The sequence below is a fragment of the Phyllostomus hastatus genome, unplaced genomic scaffold (assembly GCF_019186645.2).
Source record: "Phyllostomus hastatus isolate PE091 unplaced genomic scaffold, TTU_PhHast_1.1 phas_scaffold_501, whole genome shotgun sequence".
Taxonomy (NCBI): Eukaryota; Metazoa; Chordata; class Mammalia; order Chiroptera; family Phyllostomidae; genus Phyllostomus; species Phyllostomus hastatus.
The window spans coordinates 61,470,198-61,494,886 of NW_025334033.1; the positions used below are offsets into that span (position 1 = coordinate 61,470,198).

The 24,689-nt window shown below is 42.5% G+C and overlaps 1 protein-coding gene across 3 annotated transcripts in view; it reads left to right on the forward strand.

The window, feature by feature from the left end:
- Positions 1-9,449: 9,449 nt before the first annotated feature.
- Positions 9,450-24,689, forward strand: part of TTC8 (tetratricopeptide repeat domain 8) — a 45,462-nt gene continuing 30,222 nt past the window's right edge. Inside the window, exons 1-4 of one of the 3 annotated variants that reach the window (XM_045823553.1) lie at positions 15,860-15,922; positions 16,380-16,628; positions 18,999-19,028; positions 24,162-24,282. In XM_045823553.1, the coding sequence (XP_045679509.1) occupies positions 16,626-16,628; positions 18,999-19,028; positions 24,162-24,282 (154 nt within the window). In that variant the 5' untranslated portion in view covers positions 15,860-15,922; positions 16,380-16,625. Of the gene's footprint in view, positions 9,582-15,859; positions 15,923-16,379; positions 16,629-18,998; positions 19,029-24,161; positions 24,283-24,689 lie in introns of those variants that run through there. The other 2 variants (XM_045823551.1, XM_045823552.1) reach the window with 2 other exon arrangements.

The window sequence follows — 24,689 nt, forward strand, 5'->3', positions numbered from 1 at the left end:
GATAACTGTCCCCTTCAATCTGTTTAAAAGGCTATCTTTCCTCACTGTTTTTAAATACCTATGCTAAACGATCACATCTCTGCTGCCGTTTCTGGCTTCTCTACTCTATTCCGTTTATTAAGCACATCGTTTCTGAGCCCATATTATGTGTCAAGCACTGTTTTAGCCACTTGGAATATAGCCAAGTCTCTACCCTTGGTGCTTGCGTTCTGGAGAGCGGGGTTATTGGTAGAGATGGAAGATCAGATACAGGGAGTGAACTAACGCCTGCTGGAGTATGGTTGGGAGGGGACGTGAATATCTCGCATGAGATGGACAGCAATTTGAACATTTCACCTAAAATGTCTTATGGTGTGTTTGCATGTGATATTGTTAGGTTACAGAATTACATGCTGATGACTTTGTAGTAAAATATTTTGTAATAAATTGGGGGCATTATTTGTGCCAGACCCTATATATGTACACACTTATGAAATATATCACGTTGTAGTAAGTACTAGGAAGAAAAATGTGGTAGGGAAATGAGAAGGGGGCGGTTTGCAGGAGGTCCTCTGAAATGAAGTGACATTTCAGTAGGGACCTTTATGAAGTGGGAGAAGTCACAGAGGGAAGCAGGTGGATACCTAGGGCACGAGTGTGGCCGTCAGTAAACACCGAGCACAAAACTTCCCTGCTAAGCCCGGCCAAGGACCAGCAGAGAAGCCAGTGTCTCCTGAGTGAAATAACCACGTCCAAGCGGGTGAGAGATGGTCAGAGAGGTAGCCAGGGGCTAGAACCTGTGAGAGTTTTAGAACTTGATAGGGAGTTTGGGTGTTGGTGTTAGAACATTCCAGAATGTAACATTTTTTTTTAATTAAAGATTTTATTTATTTATTTTTAGAGAGGGAAGGAAGGGAGAAAGAGAGAGAGAAACATCAATGTATGGTTGCTGGGGGCCGTGGCCTGCAACCCAGGCATGTACCCTGACTGGGAATCGAACCTGTGATGCTTTGGCTCGCAGCCCGCACTCAATCCACTAAGCTACGCCAGCCAGGGCCAGAATGTAACATTTTTAAGAGCAGTACCCTCACCAAATCAAAGATACTTTCTTACTCATTGCCCTCCTCACTCGTATGTGTCCTTGTGGCAGATCAGAGTAGAAGGCAGGGATGTGTGAGTATAGTGTGTATTGCCATTATAAAAATCAGTACTTTCATTTTGCATTTTAAATATGTATTCCCAGGATTCCCTATGCCATTTGATGTGTAGATTTCAATTTGATAGAAATGTCATTATTTTATCTAAAAATTTTTACTTAAAAAGAAAAGATTTCCCCTGGCTGGTATAACTCAGTGGATTGAGCCTGGGCTGTGAACCAAAGCATCGCAGGTTCGATTCCCAGTCAGGGCACATGCCTGGGTTGCAGGCCATGGCCCCCAGCAGCCGCACATTGATGTTTCTCTCTCTCTCTCTCTCTCTGTCCCTTCCTTCCCTCTCTAAAAATAAATAAATAAAATCTTAAAAAAAAAAAGAAAAGATTTCCAAAGAATCTGCATACCTCTTACCAGTGGCTAGAACACAAGGCACTCTTTCTACCACTTTCAGCCGCATCCGCCTAAGATGCAGCCAGACGTGGTGGTCACAGAAATAAAATTTATACCAACGGAGTTCTAAGCTTGCTTCAGTTGTTGAAAATTAATTCATTTTCAGACTTCAGAATCCGATTTTCAGAGTGCAAGAAGCTTGATGGAAAAAGCAGTTGAATGTAATCAGCCTCTCCTGATGCGCTTGGTTTCAAACAGTTTGGGCTGTTGTGTACAATAGGAGTCAGAGGGATGATGAATATTTCCAAGAGCACTCTGGATGGCTCACCTGAGGTGGGCGTGTAATTGCCTATGAAATTCAGATGGAAGCAAGCAAATTTAGAATAAAAGGGAGTGTTTAATAGTTGTATATCTCCTCTCTTGCGACCTTTGCCAGAATACCAGGTGGTAACTTCACTGGAAAAGCCACGAGAGGAAGATGGATCCTGGCAGATGGCCAGTAATTTGAGGCAAATCTAATGCGGTGCATGTACAGAAATTCAGAAGCATTTTATTCATTTTCAGGGAAGTCACTGCTTTCATAGTGCTTTTCGCATTGGAGTTTACTATAACTGTAGCAGAGTATTCAGGGATATTTTCAACCAGGGTGGGAAAATTATTGTTTAAGTATTTGAAGCCAGTAATATTGGATTGTGACTAACTTTTTAGCATAAAATAGTTTGTGTGTGTGTGTGTGTGTGTGTGTGTGTGAGAGAGAGAGAGAGAGAGAGAGAGAGAGAGAGAGAGAGAGAGAGAGAGAATAAGGATTCACATGAGTTTGAAGGCCTGAAAAAAATGTGAATATTTGTACACAGAGTTACAATAATTAAAGCTGTGTTAAACATCATGAATATTGACCTTCCTATCCATGGCTCTGATATACAACCCCAAAACTATATACTTTCTATGCTAGAATTTAGCATATCATGAAGGTGGCATTCCAAATCACTGAATCAGTGTCCAATCAATTAGAGTACAAAATAAATATTTAAAAAAAAGAGCTTTCTTACATGACAAAATTTCCTAGAAAAACAACTATCGGCAATTGGCAAATAATAACAACTTTGGCTCTGCTTTTCCAATAGCCAAACCTCTTATTCTGTTCATAGAGTGGATTATAACTTTCTGAGCACACTCTCCATGGGTTAATCTTTAAAATTTTTTATTTATTGATTTTTAGAGAGAGAGGAAGGGAGAGGCAGAGAGAGAGAAACATCGATTTGTTGTTCCACTTATTTATGCATTCACTGGTTGTTTCCTGTATGTGCTCTGACAGGGGATCGAATCTACAGCCTTATCAGGATGACACTCTAACCAACTGACCTGCCAGCCAGGACTTTGTGAGGTAATCTAGTCCTGTCCATGAAAAAGACGTATAACAATATCACATTTTATCTTTACCCCGACTTCTTTTTATGGCCTCTAACATGTATCTATGCCCAGTTACCAACAGAAGATCTTTTCTTTTTTTAAATAAGAGGGTTTTTTTTTAAAAAAAAGATTTTACTTATTTTTAGAGAGAAGGGAAGGGAGGGAGAGAGGGAGAGAAACATCAATGTGTGGTTGCCTCTCATGTGTCCTCTATGAGGGACCTGGCCTGCAACCCAGGCATGTGCCCTGACTGGGAATCGAACTGGTGACGCTTTGCTTCGCAAGCCTGTGCTCAGTCCACTGAGCCACACTAGCCAGGGCCCAACAGAACATCTTCATCTGACCGTCCCCAAAACACTTAAAATCATTATACTCCAGTTGAATTTAATCTCTTTTTTTGGTAACTCATTCCTTCTCCTTCATTCTGATCTTGGTGACTGGCCCCCTTACCCATACACTCACAACCTGGAAACCTGGGCGCGAGCCTGGCTTTCTCTCTTTTCTTAGCCAAATGCCCTCCACATATCCAGTCTGTGTCCAAGTCTCATTGATCCTATTTCTTTAATATGTTTGAGCCACTTCCGTGCATCTCCATTCCTCCCAGCATTTTGCACCTTGACTCTTGGAATAGTATCCAAAGTGACCTCCCTGCCTCCACTCATAGTCAGTCGAGTTGTTTTTATCCTGGTAAAACTTCTCTGGGGGCTTTTCACTGAATATGCGAACCCCACTGCATGATGTTCCCCTCACCTGAGGATTCGCCCTCAGCCCACCTTGGCGTCTTTTTTCCTTTCTCATCCTCTTTCCTGGTCACATGGTTTCATGCTGTTGTGAAACTTCTCCTGAGCTGCTGACTGCAGAGCTCTTTACCAGCCGCCCCGTGCAAAGGTAGCATCGCCCTATCCTGTGTCTGCACTGCACTCATTTACCCTGCTAGGTTCTGTTGAACTAATTTGTCTACATGCATTGTTTACTCTGTATCTCTTGCATCTCATAGTAGCACGTAAAAGCATTTTTGCATAAATATCAGCATCAACGGATACTTGTCCAACACCTCTGCAAAAAACTGAAAAAATATAAAAACCACCTCTAATCTCCTTGATATTACCTCAAAGTGCTCAGTCTCTAGCATGAAATCAATGTCTGAAAGGAAAGTGAGGAGCTCCCTGGTCGCATACATGGTTGGTTCCTACCCCAATGTGTTTCTATTCTCCTTGAGAAGACAATGCAATTATGCCTTATTTGAATTAAATTAATTTGGTCTCCACAACCATCCCATAAACTGTCACTGACATTGTCATCGTCATCACAGTCATCATCATCATCCCCGTTTTATATGCAGTGGGGAAATACTAAGGTCGCCTCTACGCAACCTGGCAGGCTACCCCGGAGGTCCTGGACCTGAAAGGCTCATAAACCCAATTAAGATGCTCAGCTCACTCATTCAATCAATGTAAAACATATATTGAGAAGCAAGAGGAAAGAGATTGGGTAGCTTAAGACATGGGGTGCAGGTAGGTGGAAGGGACATGCTGCTTGTGGGCGTTCAAAGTTCCTGTGTCTCTCTGCATCATTTTCCCTCCCTGCAGATGGTGTTGTTGCAAGGAACAGAGTGGAGGGTAGGCAGAAAGTTTCAGAGATGGAAGGTTTGTGGTGCTAATACACGCTTACTCTGTTGGAGAGAGGAAGAGGCAAGTACACAAGACCCTAGACCTACTCTGGAGCCCTGGTGTATGTTTTAAGCATGACACAAGTGGGCTGCAGTGGCTGATACCAAGGGGTGGTCAATTTGATGTAAATAAACCTGATCCATGCTTTATGAATATTTAAGGTATATTTTGCGTTCCATCTATTTTGATCTACAAGTAACGCTCTCATTTGTTTCTTTCATCCTTTTAATCTGTTTAACACATAAATGTCTATTTATTGTATGTTTAATTTGTACATGTTAATTGTTTACTTGCTACCTATACTTAATGTTTCTTATGAGTTTCATCTATCCCGTTTGTTTTTCTTGTCCTTTAAACTGGAATCAAAAAGTTCTTAGCGTATAGCCAACACACGTCACATGACTGATAAAGCACATATCCGAGGCACAGGGCCATTTGGTCAAGGTCCCCATATTTTGTGCATGGCAGAGTCAAGGTGAGAAAAGTTAGTAAGAAGTTAGGAAAATTCCTTGACAAGCGGAACGAGGGAAATGAAGATAAAATAGTTAAGTGGCTGAGCAATTAACAGCAAGCTAATAAATCACAAGACTCTATCATTCCTGACCAAAGATGCTTAGGAGCAGATGGTTTATGCTCCTCCAAGCAGGGAGCGAGTAGCTTAAACCACCCTGGTCAGGGAGATGGATAACAGAGACCCAGTTGATGCCACTAATGTCAGCAAACCCCAGGACGGATCAAGTCAGGGGAATAAACAACAACAACAGTAACGACAACAACAAAAACCAATAAGAGCTAGACAAATCCAAGGCAGAGGTGAAGCTAACCAGAAAATGATCCCAACCCCCACTATACTCTCATTTTAATGCATCAGCATACTGGAGGACACACCTGAGAAGCTGATGAATATTCTGTTGAGATTTGAGCACACCAGCGTCTCCCTTCCCTCAGGTGCATAATTTCACTTTCTTTCTCCTAGGCGCTCAGCTCCAAGGGCCTTCCTTTGCCTAACTGCTCAGTGAGCAGCCCTGCCCTGGCTCGCTTCCCTCACTGAGGCTTTTACTTCTCAGTGAGGAGCCCAGCCTGAGCTCACTCCTGCTGCTGCGATCGTACTCCTATCCTAAGCCTTTCCTGTCTCCCTGTCCCAAGTTTTAATACACATACTCTCAAAATCGCCCACTGACAAGGATTTCTTTCTTGCACCAAGTTAAGAACCCACACGTTCTAAACCCTGCTGGGGCAGACCCCTCTCAGCCCAGTCCTCTTTCCTGTGACAAAGGGGTTCGAGTGTAGGAAATCTGGGTTCATGTCCCACTTCTTAATCACCATCTGATACTGACTCCCAATTTGCCCGAGAAAACATAGTAAGTCTGAACTGAAGTTCAATGTTCTTTCCACAAAATACTCTTTATACAGAGTAGGGGAAAAGTATGTTTGCCATTGTTGAGTACACAAAACACAGTTTATTCTTGTATTATTATTAATTAATTATTGCTTTATTTTCCATACAAACAACTGTCAAACTGCTTTTGCCCCACCCCATGTATACATACCCTTGTGGCAGGAGACCGGTCCTGTGCAAAGGGCCTGCACAACTACTTGTTGACCGAGAGAATATCTCGTTTTACACTTTTGCTTTTCTTAGGTGTTAAGTTTAAATGACCTGAATAATTCCAATGTGACATTTAAGAAAATTTAACTTTTGGCCCTGTCTGGTGTAGCTCAGTGGATTGAGCACAGGCTGCGAACCAAAGGGTCACCAGTTCGATTCCCAGTCAGGGCACATGCCTGGGTTGCAGGCCAGGTCCCTAGTGGGGGCCATGTGAAAGGCAATCACACACGATGTTTCTCTTCCTCTCTTTCTCCTTCCCTTCCCCTCTCTCTAAAAATAATAAATAAAATTTTAAAAAAGGAAAAAAAGAAAATTTAACTTTTGGCATTTAAAGTTACATTATCTTCAGTATTTGATTTTAAACCGAATTGACCTAAAGGTGTACCCAGTTGCTAGAGGCTGACAGATAAGGCCCTGTGAATGAGGATCTGGCTCTGACTGTGAGGCTGGCCCTGCAGAGGAGCTACACTGTTCCGCTCTCCTTCCCTCCCTCCAGCAGGAAAGTGGCCCTAGACATGCTGGTTCACTCCCTTCACCAGGAACTGTCACAACCACTATTTTTCCCATTGGTAGCATGCTGCTTAAAAAATGGTTTCTGCATGATGGGTCAGAAATGATAAAAAACATACATGCATAAAATTAACGTAAACATATTTACATGATTAAAAAGAAAATGTTTATTCTTTTTAAAGGTACATTTTATGCTACATTTAGATATAATTAACATTTTGCAGTTTGCTAAGTATTTTAGAATTTTCCTCATCCACTGAATTTCCTGAAAAAGAAACAAGTAACAACATTTCAAAAGAAGCTAAGATGAATTATATGCTCCTAGCATATTTTGAATGGCTCTATTTTGTCGTATATTTTAAAACATACTTATTTTAAAGATTGTTGTACCTTATCTACCAAAATCTTGTTTCTGTCTAGGAAGTTGGCAATAACTCAATATATACAAGCCCATTTAGAACTCAACACAGTGGTGGTTCATTCTTGGTTGCCCATTAGAATTACCTGGGAAACTTAAAAAAAATAGTGATTTGGCCCTGGCTGGTGTAGCTCAGTGGATTGAGCTCGGGCTGCAAACCAAAGTGTCGCAGGTTCGATTCCCAGTCAGGGCACATGCCTGGGTTGCAGGCCACAGCCCCCAGCAACCGCACATTGATGTTTCTCTCTCTCTCTCTCTCTCTTTTTCTCCCTCCCTTCTCTCTCTAAAAATAAATAAATAAAATCTTTAAAAAAATAGTGATTCACCAGTCCTACCTCAAACTATGTAGGTGAGAATCTCTAGGGAAGGAATTTTGGCATCTTTATTTTTAAAAGCTCCCCAGACATTCTACAAAATATTTGACCAGCACTCTTCAAAAACTGTCAAGGTCACCTTAAGCAAGGAAAGTCTGAAAAACTGTCACAGTCCACAGGAGGCGAAAGGAGACATGATGACTAAATATAATACAGTATCCAAAGTGGGATGTGGGAGAGAAAAAAGGTATTAGAGAAAGTTACTGAAATGTGAACAAACTGTGGAGTTAATAGTAAGCCATGGAGGTTCTCTAGTTGTGACATGCGCACCATGGCTTTGCAGGATGTTAACAACAGGGCGAACTGGATGAGAAGTAGAAGGGAACGCCCTGTGCTACCTTTGTAACTTCTCATAAATCTAAATCAGTGCCCCCAGGACTGGGAGTCACTTACACAGAATATGCTTACAGTGCACAGAAAACCAAAAGACCTTGTGAAATATTGAGCCCAACTGCCAAGCGCCAGCGCGTGTGGTCCTAAAAACCTGACACCTGAAACAATAAGCTCCTGCATTAGGGCAGACTGCATTTTCCCAGCTGCTCCTAGAGAAAAGCAATGGACTAACTTCAATAAACATAATTGTAATCATCATAATCCCCATAATTAATGGACCCCAAGATGCAAAATTTCAAGAAAGACTGCTAGTAGAGGAGGGGGCGGGGATAACTAACTACTCACAACCCATTCTCAGAAAGGCAGGTTTAATTTTGATATCTATAAAACACGTGTATACTTGTATAAACATCTGGATGAAATATGTCTGCATTTTGGCATCCTAGTGGTTTGAGAAAATTGCAAATGATTTGTCTTTCCTAAGAGCTGTTGGCTGTTCATTTCTTATCTATAAAGGAGATTGAGACCTGATCAGAAATTTATTCAGTATTAATTTTTCCTATCTTGCCTCTCCCACTGTGGTAGGAAGGAGGCAAAGAAGAAAAGATCTTCTAGTTTTCCATAATAAGTCTACCTGGATTTAGCCTGGCCACACTTCTCTTTTCATAACCATTAAAGATGCTTGTTGTGTGATAAATCTCTAGAGGGAAGTCAGAATTGTGCCTAAAGAAATTTGCGCAAGTAAACATTTGACAAACAGCAAGTCCTTGGAGATGGTGTTTCAAAGGCTCATTTCTAATTTTTTTACACAAATTATTTCGTTTGGTAAAGATGAATATTTTATCATGACAATCCCTACACTGCATAGAATTAACAAACAGTATTAACAGCCTGTAGCCACAGACTACAGCCCGGATACCTAACTCCATGCGACTTAGGTAAATAATTTTTCTTTTCTCATCCTACTTCAGTTTCTCATCTCTAAAATGAATAGGTTGGACTAAGCAATCTCCAAGTCAGACTTTGAGATTTGGTGAGGACTTCGAGAAACAGACTGGAGAGTTTTAGGGTTTAGGTAGGGCTTTGGGTTCCAATGGACAGGATCGTATTAAAAAAGCTCATCGAATGCTGGTGTTTATAGAGTCGGAAGGGTAATCAATAGGGGTAAAAATACACGAAGGAGGAAGAACGGGAGAGTGACCCTTTGGAGGGTCAACTCCCAACACCTTTCTGGGACTAGCGGAGTAAGATGAGCGTTCGGCTGCTAGGCAACCGCGCCCCCAGGGTGGTGGAGGACCCCCGCCTCCCCGTCTAAGCTGTCTAAACCACCTCCTCTTAATTTAGTCGCGGTGCCTTCTCGAAATTATTAAAATACATAGCCTTTAAAAGGACACATTTTATTGCACCAAACTTTGGCAAGTCGTAGCTTATGGGCGAGCCCGTAGCTGAGGTCTGTTCGCGATGGTTTTTCTTCTTCCTGTTCTCAGGCGCTAGGCGGGCTCCTTTCCGACTAGGCCCCCGTCGCCCCGCGTTGCCAAGCAGAGCAGGACGCCTCCCGCTCCTCCGTCCCCGCCCTCCCTGGGTCCAGCCCAGGTCCTTCACTAGCGGCCCTCGGCAGCCATGGGCTCGGAGATGGAACCGCTGCTCCTGGCCTGGAGCTATTTTAGGCGCAGGAAGTTCCAGCTCTGCGCGGATCTCTGCACGCAGATGCTGGAGAAGTCCCCTTACGACCAGGTACCTGCCGGACCCCATCAGCCCCTGTGGATCCTGGCGACGTGGCAGAGCTCCCTGGGGGATACCCAGGCCCCACCCCTGGTGGGGCCTCCGAGGGGAAGGCCCAGGGCGAGGTTGACCGTGCGGCCAGCTCAGGCGCGTGGAGCGAGACCCCTGGAGCCGTGGCTGGCGGGTGCCTGCCCGCTGCGTACCCGAGTCCGGAGAGACCCATGATTTCTGTGCCATGATCGCCCCTCCTCAAACTTTGGCAGACCCTTTACTTCAGGGGTCCCTGAAAGGAACACTTAAAGCCCTGACTTTTTAAGCCCAATCTTCTTAAGTAACTTTAATCATTTATACTTGCATGTGAACAGGCCCTTAAGCTCGCTACATGCGCGTTAATTTCTAAAACAATTACATATAAACATAAAGATCTGTAACTTCTTATCTTCTGTTGAAATACCTGTTTCGTTTCTTTTGGATGGAATGTATGATCCTTCCACTTCATCTTAAGACTGTTATTTAAGAGTGAGGAGGAGCCTTTGGTTTAGGGGCATGGCTTCAATTTGAGGAATATAAAAGTTAGAGGAATATAGGAGTGGAAAAGACACATTTACTATTAGGAGGGAGGGATGCGGGGGGGGGGGGGGATTTCTCCCTAAAAGAAGGAATGATGGCATTGATTAAAAGAGGTCTTAAATGAACTACGGTAATAGTTCAACTTCTCTTAAATAAGATGTGATATCAATTGAGTGAAAAGGTCATATACTACGCATGTGAGTTACAGGTCTGGTGGACAGGTAGTTTCTGGAAGAGGCAAAAAGGAGGAAAAGGGAGAATGGGAGCCGAGCTGTGGCAGTTTGCCCGTGCTTCTAGTCAATGCGAGATACAGTTCTTGTTTTCCAGCTTTCCCTCTAGTTGAAGAGAAAAGAAGAGTTGAGGGGAGATGTATGAGTATAAGCAGAGGCATGGGTGTGAACACTGTTGCTAGGCTCTGCCTTAGGTCCCAGCAAATTGACGAGCATAACCTATCCAGGTGGACATTTTGGCCCTCAGGTAGCTAATACATCTATCCTGAACAATCCATGTCAGTGGAAATGCTAAGTGAGGTTCTGTTTGTTCTTTAATAGGATTGTGTTTCTGTAGACAAGCATTTTTCCAAGTGTGTTTCTTGGGACAGTAATAGCAGAGATGCTGTCCAAATTCCACCCCCCCACTATCAAATAGGGGAATTGTGACAAAATATTGACCCATTTACATCTGTAGGACAAAAATTAGTTACAGACCTACGATGCACCAGACATTGTTCCAGACATGATGGTTTTCAAGAACTTTATGTGCTGTTTCCATGTTTCTATTGAGTCAGGGTAGTTTCCATTCGGTTCCAGAGAACACCAATCCCAAGAGCTGCTCAGTGAAAGTTTCCTCATTAAATGCATTTGGGGAATGTATATTCTCTTCTTAGGGATTCAGGATTCATACTAAAGGCTCTAAGGAGTTCTGAAGAAAAGGAACTTAATTTTGCCTAATTGTTATTAACCCAATAGTTCTGAAACTTATTTGACCACTGATTTCCTTTTATGGCAGCTGGCAAGGGTCAAACACCTTTACTGTCATCATCCTAGGGAGGTGTTGTCATATTGGGAAATGTGATTAATGATACTTAATCATAGTGCATTCAGTTCTGTACCTATGAATTTGGATTCAGTTTGTGTTGGGCACTGTGATTAGGACTTTATGTGTGTTCAATTTAATGACATTTTATTGAGTGCTTACTGCTTGCCAGACATAAGTTCTATAAATTGTATGTATTTTTATGCTTAGAATAACCTTGCAAACTAGATAACAAAAATAACAGCTAACACTTATTGAGTCTTTACTCTGTGTCAGGCTTGGTTCAGGGTTTTATTTGTCATGTCATTTGATCCTCAGCTATTTTAGGAAGTTGGTACTCTTTCCCCCATTTTGCAGGTTGAGCACACTGAGGCACGAGGTAATTTGTCTAAAATCACAAAGTTGGTAACCCCGTTCCCTTTGTACTGACCCGCCTCTTTGGCAAAATGCCATAATTTTTGAAAATTGTGTGTTTCTGAATTTTTGTCAGTCTATTTTCCTATCTATTGTGCCTTTTTCAAGATTTTTGCTAAGTGGTAAAGAATTTTGACATATGTATGAACTTGGTTGGATTAAAGGCTCTGTCTGAGAAGTCTGAAGGAAAGAAATCTGCCCACCCTTTATTGTGCCAGGACTCTGAAACTTACTTGACCACTGGGTCCTTTTTTGGGAGATGGAGGTACCGCTGTCTCCCTTGTTATCCTGGCGGACGTTCCTGCTTTGGGAGATGCCTGGCAAAACAGCGGTGTTTTTGTGGTGGTTAAGAAGGGTCATAGAGGAGATGTTGACTTCTTTCCTTTTACCTGGACAGAATAGGACAAACAAGTTAAGGACTTCTTTTAACATCTCCCAAATTAGCAGCTAAACAAGGTAAGAGATTGGCTGTTTTTGTTTGGCTTCTTACACAGCTCCCATTAAGCCTTACTGACTGTCCCTCTTGCAAGATGAAAACTTGCCACAAGGTATGCTTGGTGGAACTGTGATTTCGATAATGATAATAGAGAAAAAAAAGACACAGGTTCATACTGAGAAATACTGCTGTTGTCATTAGTTTATCGTTACACATAGTTAAGATCATTGTCACAGTAGTTCTTGTTAGGTTCTGGCCTGTTCCATTGGCCTATTTAAGTGGATCTGAAATATCAATATTTCACAATTTAACATATAATTAATTCCTAATACCATAGATACTTTTTATTTTTAAAAAAGATTTTATATATATATTTTTAGAGAGGGGAAGGGAGGGAGAAAGAGAGGGAGAAAACATCATTGTATGGTTGCTTCTCCTGCACCCTGTAATGGGGACCTGGCCTGCAACCCAGGCATGTGCCCTGACTGGGAATCAAACCGCTGACCCTTTAGTTCGCAGGCTGGTGCTCAATCCACTGAGCCACACCAGCCAGGGCCTAATGCCATAGATATTTTTAAAAATGTTATTCTTCATTACTATTTTACTGTTATGAGCAGGGGTTGGTATGTTCAGCTCCCACAAATGTCCTAGTAGGCCTAGGAGAATCAGTATCAGAGCTACAAAAAATTTATCATATTCTTTTCCTTTGTAATCCTTTTTACTTGTTTTGCTGAGGCAGTTTGTTTAAGAGGAACTAGATATGTTGCCAGAACAATGATTAGTGTTTTACCAGGAATAGAAGTTTAACTTGATGTTACCTTGCCAAATTGGGCTTTCCATACCTGGATAGGGCTGCCGAAAAGTTTACAGGGGTCACTCGCGTCAGTTTTTCTTTGCACCACCAGTCTTTAACCACCACGCTGTTGCACTGCATGCTTTTCTGAGTACCAGTTTAGGCAGCATTGTGAACCCAGTTGTTATTTCATTTTGGGAATTTTCCCAGTCTGATTTTTCCAAGCTTGAAGAAACCCTGCTTTTTTCCTTAATTAAAAAAAAAAAAAATTCGCCCTGGCTGACGTAGCTCAGTGGATTGAGCACGGGCTGGGAACCAAAGTGTCCCAGGTTCGATTCCCAGCAAGGGTACATTCCTGGGTTGCAGGCCATAACCCCCAGCAACCGCACATTGATGTTTCTCTCTCTCTCTCTCTCTCTCTCTCTCTCTCTATCTCTATCTCCCTCCCTTCCCTCCCTAAAAATAAATAAATAAATAAATAAATAAATAAATAAATAAATAAAAATCTTTGAAAAAATTCAGTATTTATGTTTGAATGCTGATGCAATTGATGAAGAGCTTTCAGAAGCCTAAGGAGGTTCCTCTGCGTAAAAACTCGACAGATCTGTTATGGTATGCGCAAAGTCCGGCGCACAGGGGCCGTCGCTTGACTCGCCGAACGGGTGCGTCGGTCACGTCCATACGTGCGTTTCGGTGGCGTTCCTCCGTGTGCCAGCTTCCCCTCCGTGTACGAAGATCATCCTAGTAGCCCGATGATCGTCTCTCCACCCCCTGCCTCTCATCCTTAATTCCCAGCACCATAGGTTCTTAAATGTACACTTATCTTTTCGAGTAAGTGTAATTGCATTATGGACCTACTTAATTCATTTCTTGTTAATTAGTCCAGAAAATTCCTCCTGGATTCCTCCAGGAGAGTATGTCTGATCGTATCCTCACTGGTATTTCTTAAGGAGTTCTCGTCGTCTCCGTGCAGCAAGTTAAGTGACGGCGAGACCAGCAGGCTGTGCAGAGCTCACAGCAGATGTGGTGAGAGCAGAAGCAGCGGGTCCCCGGCCCCGCAGCTGGCTGCTTCCTCTTCGTGTGCTCCGGTAGTCTCCCGGGCTTCCCCCCTTCCTTCTGTTTCTGAGGCTTCCACCTTTGACAGAAAAAACTTTCCTTGCACAGCGAGTTGACTTACGATTCCTGTGCCACCAAACTGACCTAAGTAGAAATGAGTGACTTTGAAGCAGTACCGGGACACGTAGAGAAGCAAGGAAATTAAAATATGTCTCCCAAGCGCGAAATGGATTCATTTTCGCTCTTCCTTTTTTCCCAAACGAAACAGCTTTGGATTTTTTTTCTCACTTTTGATTTTGCTTATTTTTCTCCCAAAAACCTCTGTAAAGGGATTTGTTATTTGTTCATCTTTTTACAAGCTTGACCAGGGAGCTTCAAAAAGATAACATTTCGGTCTTCCTTCATCAGCCTCTTTGATAAAGCCCGCCTTGGAGACTGTTCCTTCTACATTTACTTCTCCTTTAAGAGATATCATTTTAGTACACCACAATAAAAAAATATTTAATTTGTGCCTTGTGTTTTCTATTAGGACATTTGGATTTTATTTCATTTTGGTTCTTGCCAGTCAACACTGGGGTAGTCACGTGGGCCAAAGAGGCACACTGTGCTATGGAGCAGCCTGTCTCCGTAGGATGATGCATTTGCGTTTGGGTGCAGACGCACTGAAGGGTAGGATGAGTATAATCGCGTGGTGGTTGCTAGTGGGGGAGGGTTGGTGAAGAAGATGGATTCTGCACCGTTTTCCTCAGACGCAGAAGGGAGAGAAAAAGAGGGCAGGGTCTGTGAGCGTGAAGGACGTTCACAGAGGTCCCAGGTAGTTAAGGAGAGAGAGAGAGAAGGGTGACTGCTTAGTGCGGCACAGTGTCCCCGTTTGACAAAATGCAGTAAGAACAAGCAGTTCATCGGGAGGTGTTGTCTTTTGTCAAAGTGTCCTTGAAGTCGTGACTGAAGAAGTGGTTAAAATTTATAAGATGTAAAAGGGAGAAGCAGCAGAATGGTCCTCTGCACACCGGCCTGACCTAGAGGGGAAGGTTGCTTTCACAGCTCATGTGGGTCACCCTGATTAGTTGCTTAATCTGATTACTGTTCTTCGTGTTCCATATGTCGGATTCAGGGCTTTAAACCTGGGCCTGGTACTTCAGCTCCATTGTAATTAAACAGTTCATGAAATGGGGAGGTTTTTCAGGCAGTGGGGATTTTTAATGACAGTGGGGTAGATTTCTAAATTATTAAAATTTGCAATTCTGGACGTGGGAGTATTAGCTGTATGTCAGAAAGGGGATGATTCCCATTCTCCTTCCCCACCCCCAATCTCTGCTTGTAGTTAGAGATGTGATAGAGGGTTCGTACTGAAGTTGGAGGCAGGCCGAAAGCCACTGGCTTAGAGGAGAAACAGGGAACCAGGGCTCCCCATTGAGCTGTCTGTTAGTGGTTGGTTGACACAATGATCCCGCGATCCAAGCCCAAAAACATCTTTCTGCATGATTAATTTATTTCCTCTCTGAGGCCATGGAGACTTAGCCACGCTTAACCTTTTGATTCTGCACCCTGTGAAGCAGTTCATTTTACGAATTCTACAGGTTACATTCCCACTTGCTTCCTCAGTCACTAAGTCTCCCTAACCTTTCAAACTCCATCCGTTTCTCTGTTCTCTTACACTTTTTTTTCCTTCCTGTTATTGTTAAGTTCTAAATAATAAATAACTCAGAAGAGCAGATTCATTAGCCAGGGTGAGTGTTGGTGGCAATTAGGAAGTGGTATTCAGACTTAGCTGGAGATTTAATTCCCTGAAGTAACAGCAGCAATAGGCTAAGAGGAAGCCTTACCGTAGGGAGGGAGGGAGGGAGGGAGGGAGGAAGCACACTGATGTGAATCGAAGTTGATGCTAATGAGTATTTGCTGGTCCTAGGCGGTGCCTCTCTGCGTTCCATGACCTCCTGCTTGCGGTGAAGGAGACTCCCAGGGTGTAACTGGATGTGCCATCACTGGGAGTTCCTTCTGAGCTCTGAAAAGGGAAGTTGTAGAGTTTGGTGCTTTTCCATTCATTATGTAAGTGTTTATAGAGAAGTTCTCTGTAGTTGATTGATAGCTCTTTGTTGAAAGTGCTGCCACTTTACACCTCATTAACAGTGATGGTATATATGTAAGAATTCTGGAAATTATTAAATTTTCTAAAAAGTGCAAGGTTTTATGTTATAAAGGAGTCACACGACTCCAATCTGAGAGGAGAACTAGGTAATGGAGGGTGCATGACGTGTTCAAGGTCATGCAGCCAAACAGCTCCCTGAGGATCACACCCAGATCTCCTGACTCGAGGGCTAGGCCTGGTGCTTTCTACTCAACCGTGTGGATGTCCATGGAAATAACCGAACCTGGGGTTCCTGATATGGTGGATTGATTGACATCACAAAGCTATATAATTGAGAGAGATCCAAAGATGTAGGCTTTGGTGATTTTTTAAAAGTTTTGCTTTGTCTCTAAACATCCTGACTCTCTTCTGCTGCAGTCCTGCTGTTCCCGATGGACCTCCAGACCGGCCATCCCTGGCCTTGGCCTCCCCACACCCTGCAGTAGTCTGCTTTCCAGCGTTGCTATGATCTTACATTCTCAGCAGAGTACACTCCGTTGAGTCAGGTTGCCTACGTTCAGATGCTGCCTGTACGCCTCGACCTCAGAGTATTCTTATCTGTGAAATGGGGACGATAATGTTCCTCCCTCAGAGGCTTGTTGTGAAGGTTAAGTTCATTAATACATGGTGAGTGATCAAGCATGTCAGCTGCTATTGTGTCTACATAGCTAGAGGTATTCGCATGTAGGGTCTTGTCATTTATGCTTTTCTGAAAGGTTGTTGGCAACCTGGACAGCATCTGGAAAGCATGTGAGAAAAGCGTCCTGTGAAATTGGTGATGGAATGCTGTTGAATATAGTTCGTAGATCCCTGGCCCGCAGTAATTTCCAGAACAATCTCTCTCCCTTTTCTCTGACTAGCTTCTCTCTCATGTGTTCCTTTTTTTCCCCTCCATCTAAGTCATCTATAATTGGTTCATAACTTAAGTGTAGAATTTAACATATTGTACTGTAATTCATTGGATTGTGTGCTTTCTCCCAGAGCATGTTTTCAGCGCCCAGCAGAGGGCCAGGGGTGCCAGGGGTGCCAGGGGAGGTCATGGAATTAGTGCGTTCTCCGCCGCACTCTCCCGTAGGCCTCTCCTCCGTCCTCCGTTCATACGACCTCACCTGCCTCTCCGTCTTCTCATTCTCCAGGCCTCTCACTTTCCTCTCTCGCCTTCACTTCACTCGCATTCCCATCACTTTCCCATGTGCCGTTTCACTCACACGGTGGACTGTAAACGTATCCCCGAGGGACGGAGCGGTGAGACAGGGAGAGCGGGAAGGCCGTCATCGGCACTCTGAGGCTGGGCTGGTGTCAGCTCGGCCGCTGGGGGACTCTTCCTGCCCTTGGCTGAGTAACACGTGTCTCCCTGAGCTGTTTTCTTTTTCAGTTCAGGCATCGTCTATGATCACCTCTGGTAAATCCCGCCCCCCCCCATTCTATAAAGTACTTTCTTGTGTCTCTCCTATGCTTTTCCCACACAATCCTACCAACTCCTTTTTTATCTCCAAGATGCACTGGCAAGAAAAGCCCTGGCTTCTTTGTGTAACCTTGAATACACGACATCTCTGAATTTGTTTTATCATCTGTAAGGTAGATGGTAACACTTAACCTGCCTCTCTCGGATGGTTGTTATGAGACTCAAATGAGATAATGGGCCATACAGACATGTGTACAGATACACAGAAGAGAAAATAGAAGGGGTTACTTCCGGTGTCTCGTTTTCCATATCAGTGCATTTCTCTAAGTGTGGACCTTGGGACATCTGTACTTTTCCTAGATCTTTCTTATACACAGGGGAATCGAAAACCTTCAGTTGCTATGTATTCTTAGTTGCTGTTTTGTGTTAGGTTCAGCTGACTTTATTTTATTAAATAAGATTTTATTTATTTATTTTTAGAGAGGGAAGGGAGGGAGAGAGAGAGAGAGAGAGACAGAGAGACAGATATCCATCAATGTGTGGTTGCTGGGGGCCGTGGCCTACAACCCAGGCATGTACCTTGACTGGGAATCGAACCTGCGATGCTTTGGTTCGCAGCCGGTGCTCAGTCCACTGAGCTATGCCAGCCAGGGCAGGTTCAGCTGACTTTAAATACTCTCTAAAGCCCACCCTCTACGGCTTGCACTGCCTAGCCTAGTGTAGCCTTTCTCTCTCGTGTTCCTACCGTGCTCCATGCTAAAGAAACTGCTTATCCTCGCTCGGGGACCAGATGGTTTACACATTGCTTGCACACATAATGTAGGGTGTTCTTTTTGGATTTTAGAGCTGCAGAAAGCAAGGCAAGCAAAGATTTTTTTTTTCTTTCCTCTTTCTGTTTCTAAGTAGATTCCTCAATAAAACACGCTCGGGTATTCAGCAGAGGCTGCTGACTGTAGACATGGAAGTGTAGATGTTTTATAAATAAATTTGTTGTTAGTCTGATTTTTTAACCAATGGATTTTCATAATACTTAATTTGGACAGAAAAAAACCTCCTGAGTTATCAGCACCTGGCACAAATATATATATATATCTCACACAGTCTATTTATAAAAATTTCTCAGAGCACATCACAGTCAGAATTCATTTCCTATCTTTAGTCATTTTATAGTATGCATATTTTCCTTCTCCTCCCTAAATGGTTGAAGTCTGAATGTTTTAACCACCATCAACTTATTTTGAACATAAAGAAATATTTCCTTGGTGCAGTTGTCAGAGTGTTTTAATTTGGTGGGGGGGGGGGGGGTGGGGGTCGCATACTGCGTCTCCATTAAACGAGCAGTTAAGACAGGTTCTCTGTGCTCTAAATGAGGTTAATTAGAATTTTCCCATCATAGAAAATTTAGTACTCTTCAGAGTGTATTAGTTTTATAGAACTCCTGAGAGCACATGCAGAGAAAAATTAAAGTTATTATTTTGGTTTTTATTGAGTGAATTTGAGTTCACCTACAAATACTTGGTGAGTCACTAAGACTTTTTGTTTTAGAAACTGTATTTCTTAAAAATGTTTACTGCCTTCTTAATGCTTCCCAGGAACCAGATCCAGAATTGCCCGTATCTCAGGTAAAGGTGTAGCCGCAACCATTAGTTTAGAGAATACGTAATTACTATTGCTTGCTCTAGAGTAGAAAATTTGCTGCGTATCTGCCTGTAGTGTTACAAAATTAGCCACATCTATCAGCCATTCTGTACCTTCCTATGTAAATATTAAATTTCTAATACTTTTGTGTCTGTGGACGGGGAGCCTTGTAGAACTCAGACAGTCTGTTCATGGAGCCTTGGAGCTTCACTAGAAATAACCAGTGCTGACCGGACGGGTGGGGAAAGTGAAGGAAGCCAGGGAAGCCGGGGCTTACAAAGGGAGCAAGAAGTTGGCAGGGCCGCGGGTGTCTGAAAAGACTGCGAAGGACAGGACGTGTCTTGGTACACAGTGGTCTGACTCTGCTTCAGAAGGACTTGATCTTGGACAGAGGTTCCTGTCGCAAGTGACGAAGAAAGGAAGGGGCACTGGCTAGGCAGCTGGGTCTACCAACTCTACTGGGCCAGAGGTGGTCAGAGAGGCCTGATAACTGGATAGGACAGCGAGTGAGGGAGGAAGCAGGTCTGATTAGGGGAATACCTGGCCAGTGAAACTTCTGAAAACAAGAAGGGAGGAAAGAGCTGTAAATCAGAGAGTTTCAGTGTTGCCAGGTGTCTGCCCTGCCAAGTGAGAGAGAATTTTAAGGTTGTTTTTTTTTTTAGGTAAATAAGCGATTTGAACCTTATTTGCGGTTCATATGAATACTCATCAAACCTTTTAGAAGAAAGCAATGTACAGAGTACTCTTTTGGAGGCTTAAGCAAACATCATAAATAGGTTAAAATGTAGTACTCTGTTCTTTAAAAGTATGCTGTGTGTCTTTGAAATGTTTACAACCATGATTTCCAAATTGATAGATGGTGCAACACTATTTTGTGCATAGTATGTACACATCATTTAGGAAGACCCTAAATTATAAATAGAATAAGTAATGTGCTTTTTGTTCTCAGTAATTTTGGAATATTTTGATTAGAATTAAATTAAAACATCAATAATTTGCATTCTTTTTATGGTTTTAAAACCATAAATGGCCTTTGAAAGTTTCCAGCTAGCACAGGGACTTCATAAAAGACTTAGTGTTACTTTGCTGTTATGTGGATTTAATTACTCACTGGGCAGTGGGGTAAAAGAATAAAAAGGAACAAGGTTGACTGGATTCTTTTGAGCTCAGTATTTATGCTTTTGGCCTTTTTTTCTTTTGAACATTTTTACAACTTCAAAATAAATGAGGCTTTGCTATATGAATGAAATCTTTTGTGCCTGTTTTCATTTTCATAGACTAGGCAGTCCCAAATGTTACAGATTCTTATGATGTCAAAATCAGGTTAGACACCGTTCTTTGGGTTTTATTCTAGTAATAACCTTGCAAAATTATTTCCCACATGCTTTTAACTACTGGCCTTGCATTGTGTATTAAGAGGAACAGAACACTTGAACATGTTTCCCTCGGTCAGTATAACTTTTACCTTTTCATATGTTTATTTTTATGACTAGAATTGGATTAACCTTACAGAAGGTGGACACGCCAATATTTTCCTGATGGTAGCGGGCAGATACCTGCCTCCAGAATGATGCCCCGTCGATGGACTCAGTACGGGGATGAGATGGGGCCATGTTTCACAGACACAAAGGAAAATAATTGATGCGATGATTGGGAAAGTCTATGATTTTTCTTTAAAAAATGTTCCTGAGCATCTATTATTTCTGTGGATTCCACAGTACTTCCACTACATAGGTATTCCAATTATTTACACAAATTGCATGACCCTGTCATTTTTCAACAAGTTAAACATATCGGATGAAGCTAATTTATATATATATATATTTTTAAAGATTTACTTATTTATAGAGAGGGAAGGGAGGGAGGGAGAGAGAGAGAGAGAGAGAGAGAGAGAGAAACATCAATGTGCGGTTGCTGGAGGTCATGGCCTGCAACCCAGGCATATACCCTGACTGGGAATCGAACCTGCGACACTTTGGTTCGCAGCCTGCGCTCAATCCACTGAGCTACGCCAACCAGGGTGCTAATTTATATTTTTATTCAGATTCAAGGGGCAGTTTGGGATCGCAGTTTGTGCTTTATTATGCATTTTATTTTAATCACTGATTAGTTTTGAACTTTTTAAAACAAATTTGAACAGACAGAGGATTTTGGAACTGTACAGCATACTTGGCTTTTTTCCAGAATAAAATATTTAATTGTTTTAAAGCCAAAGCCCCATCTGCTGTTTTTTATTAAAATCTCAGGAATTGCTCACATTGCCAAGAGCAGTTCTTTGAATACAGTCTGATCTTTCATCCAGTAACGGGATGTGCTGTTCAAGGTCATTTTTTGTTAGGATAGAAGGAAAGTCAGGAAGATTAATATTCTCAAATGCTGATGAAATTTAAAATTTAATAATGGTTCAAGTGGATTGTATTACAGAGCTTTAACTATCAAGAATTCACATCATTATTTCTACTTAAAAATCGGATTTCAGGAACTGAAACAGAGATAGCTCTCTTTAGCTTTTTGAGAAAGTGACTTATTATGGAATAAAATGTAAAAGAATGTTCTTATTTGGTTTCTGCAGTATTTGTTCATTTGGTGAGGGAGGGAATAGCAGATTTACTTTCCTATGTTTGCTTTGCCTAATACAAAAAAATTGCATCTCCTTAATATTTGAGAGGTTAGTAGGAAGACAGATGCCAAGAAGCATGATGGATTGGACTCTGAAATAAAGTCTGGATGTGAAAATAATTTAAAAATATGTGCATGAATAATTGATACCCAACTGTATAAATGATACTATAACAATAAAAACTTGGCTTTTAGAAAGTCAACGAAGACTCCAAATCATTGTGTTGAAGCTTTGTTAGCTCCTCCTCCTCAGGATAAAAATCCCTATTGCTCCCTGTGGCATTTGGGGTCCCTCCTCTGTCTGCTCCTGCCTTCTCCTCCAGCTCCTTCTCTGACTGCGGCCTCGGCCTCGGCTGGACCTGAGCCTCCCACCGCACCGACTCTCTTGGAGCTGCCGGACCCGCCTGCTTCTGCCCTGCCATCGTTCACTTTGGCAGGAGCTCTTCTCTACAAATGCTCTCTCTCTACTCTTCCCTCTATGCCCAGGCTGCTGGGTGCCTTTCTCCTCCCGCAGCTCCAGAGTTTTGTGATTACAGTTTCCACATGACACACAAATTCTCATGCGCTAGAACTAGGCCTGGGGCCTGCTTATCTCGGTTCCCAGGACCTGGCAAGCAGTGGGTACTCCTGAGTTAAATGTGGGAACAATCCAGCTGAACCGGCGAAGCCCGCTTCCTGCTTCGCTGTTCCAGCAGAAAAGGCCGCAGTCCTTCCTCCCGCCCACCAGAGGGTGCCGAGCACAGAATGCCCTTCTGAAAAACTGAGGGCATTGTGAACTGTGGGGGCTTAAATCAGGATTGCTTATTTCCATCTTTGAAGTTAAATTAAACCATCAGTCTAAGCCAGTGATTATTTCCCCTGACCCCTAAGGATAGTTGTATAGATCTGGCAACTTTCCTGGTGTTTTATGAGTGAAAACATCGGGTTGTTTCTATCCTTGGGTGGTCCCCACAGTTAGATGCAGATCCAAATGAAATTGATTTTTTTCTAACAAACAAATTAGCTTTTTAAGTCCACATTCCATTCGTGTAATTGTATCAAATTTACTTGTAACATTTGAAACATCTTATTCTAACTTATCTAATAAGAATCTAAATAAAACCCCAACCATAAAAGTAAAAGCCAAAAACCCCCAATCATGTGACAAATGGAATTTCACCTTAGGAACCTAACTATATCGTGACGATAGTCTTTATTCCCATTCCAATTACTTCAGCCCACAAAGCGATCTCTACTTTCTAATTTATGTAGAACTATTTTCCATACCACACACACTCATACTGCTTTGCTTTGTCATGTATTCCAGTAGGTGGTGTGCTCCGGGAAGTTAGGATCTGTGGTTTAATCCCGTGTTTCCTTCTCAGAACCTCGCCCGCTGCTGTAGTTGGGAGGTACTCAGTAGATGTGGACGGGCTCACTGAATGCGCCTCTGGTTGCTCTCAGGTGCTCCTCTCTGCGTCCCTTGGCATCCGTTCAGCAGGCTCCGCAGCCAGATCCCTAGTCTGGTGAACTCTGACCCCGCCCGGAGCTTCCCTTGCTGCTACGCCCTCTAGACTATACAGTCAGTTCTATGCCGCTGCTTTGAAACCCGCCTGCTCCCCATGTTGTCTATAGGACACCATGCTTCATTGCTCTCTGCTTCTATTCTGTAGTGAGGTGTAGAGAGGTAAATGTTTCTGATAAAGCAGTTTCACATGTTTAACAAAATACTTATTTGTGTATGCCTTTACATCTAATTTCTCACGGTAAAGCAAGGCTATTAAGATATTTTCTAGATTCCTTAATTATGTTTTCCTCTCCTGCCCCCTTTCTAGCAGGTTTTCTACTGGCTAGGTTACAAAGCAACCAAGATTGTGTCGATTAGTTACTGGGAATAGAAATTGAACTTAGTTAATTCGTTATTTTTGGAATGCCTGTTGTGCACAAAATATAACATAGGTGTTATGGAACATTAAGAAGTGAATAAGGTAAGAAAAGCTTGTATTCTGGGGAAGAAAGGGCTAACTTATGCCCAAATAATTGCAGTGTTTGTCAACTATGGTGAGTACATAATGATAGAAGTGTAAAGAGAATGCCCCATGAGACAGACAAGAGGGAAGCAGGTTGGAGCTGAACTATTGGGAAGTCGCCGTGAAGGACTTGGCCCTGGATAAGGAAGGCAGAAAGAGCACAGTGGTTGTGTCTTTGTCCATCTGTTTTCTAGTGATCATTCCAGTAACATTTCCTCTAAAGATCTTTCATTTACAAAAGGGCACGTCAGAAGTCCACAAGATAATTATCATACTTTTATTTATCAGGCAATTGATAACATTGGTTGTTTCGTGATACATAATGGCCTCTCCTTCTTGTATTAGTTTCATGACATAGCCCTTTGAATTAGTACAGTGCACATGCTTACCAATCAATTAGATAATAATAAAGGATGGTTGGCTTCTATGGGCTTTGCAGTATCTCTGGTGATGTTTAATATATACTTCGTTTTATCCATGCCTTCTTAGGCAGCCTGGATTTTGAAAGCGCGAGCACTCACGGAAATGGTGTATGTTGATGAAATTGACGTCGGTCGGGAAGGAATTGCAGAGATGATCCTGGATGAAAACGCTATTGCTCAGGTTCCACGTGAGTGCTGGTTTTCCAGTTAAGGACGTGAAGTGCCCTTAGGAGGAGGACATTATGTACATAAGAAAACACTACCTCAAGTAAATGGTCTCTACTCCGCCTTATAGTACAAAGGCTTCCCTTCCACAATTCAATTATATTGTTTTAAAGTTAAGGTGTGAGATGGATGTATAACAATTTTCAATAACGGATATGTTATTCATTTACAAATATGTTATGAAGATGCACGCTATGTGACCTGCTTACCTAATATATCAGAAGATTGTTTATTTTGGAGTCTAAACACAGGAAACATCCAATTAACAAGTGTTCCAAGAGGATTTTTAAAAATGATCTTCCGAAAACCTCACTTTGTTTAAATAACGGAAGCCAGTTTGCACTGATGCAGGGTGTGACGTGGTAGGGTG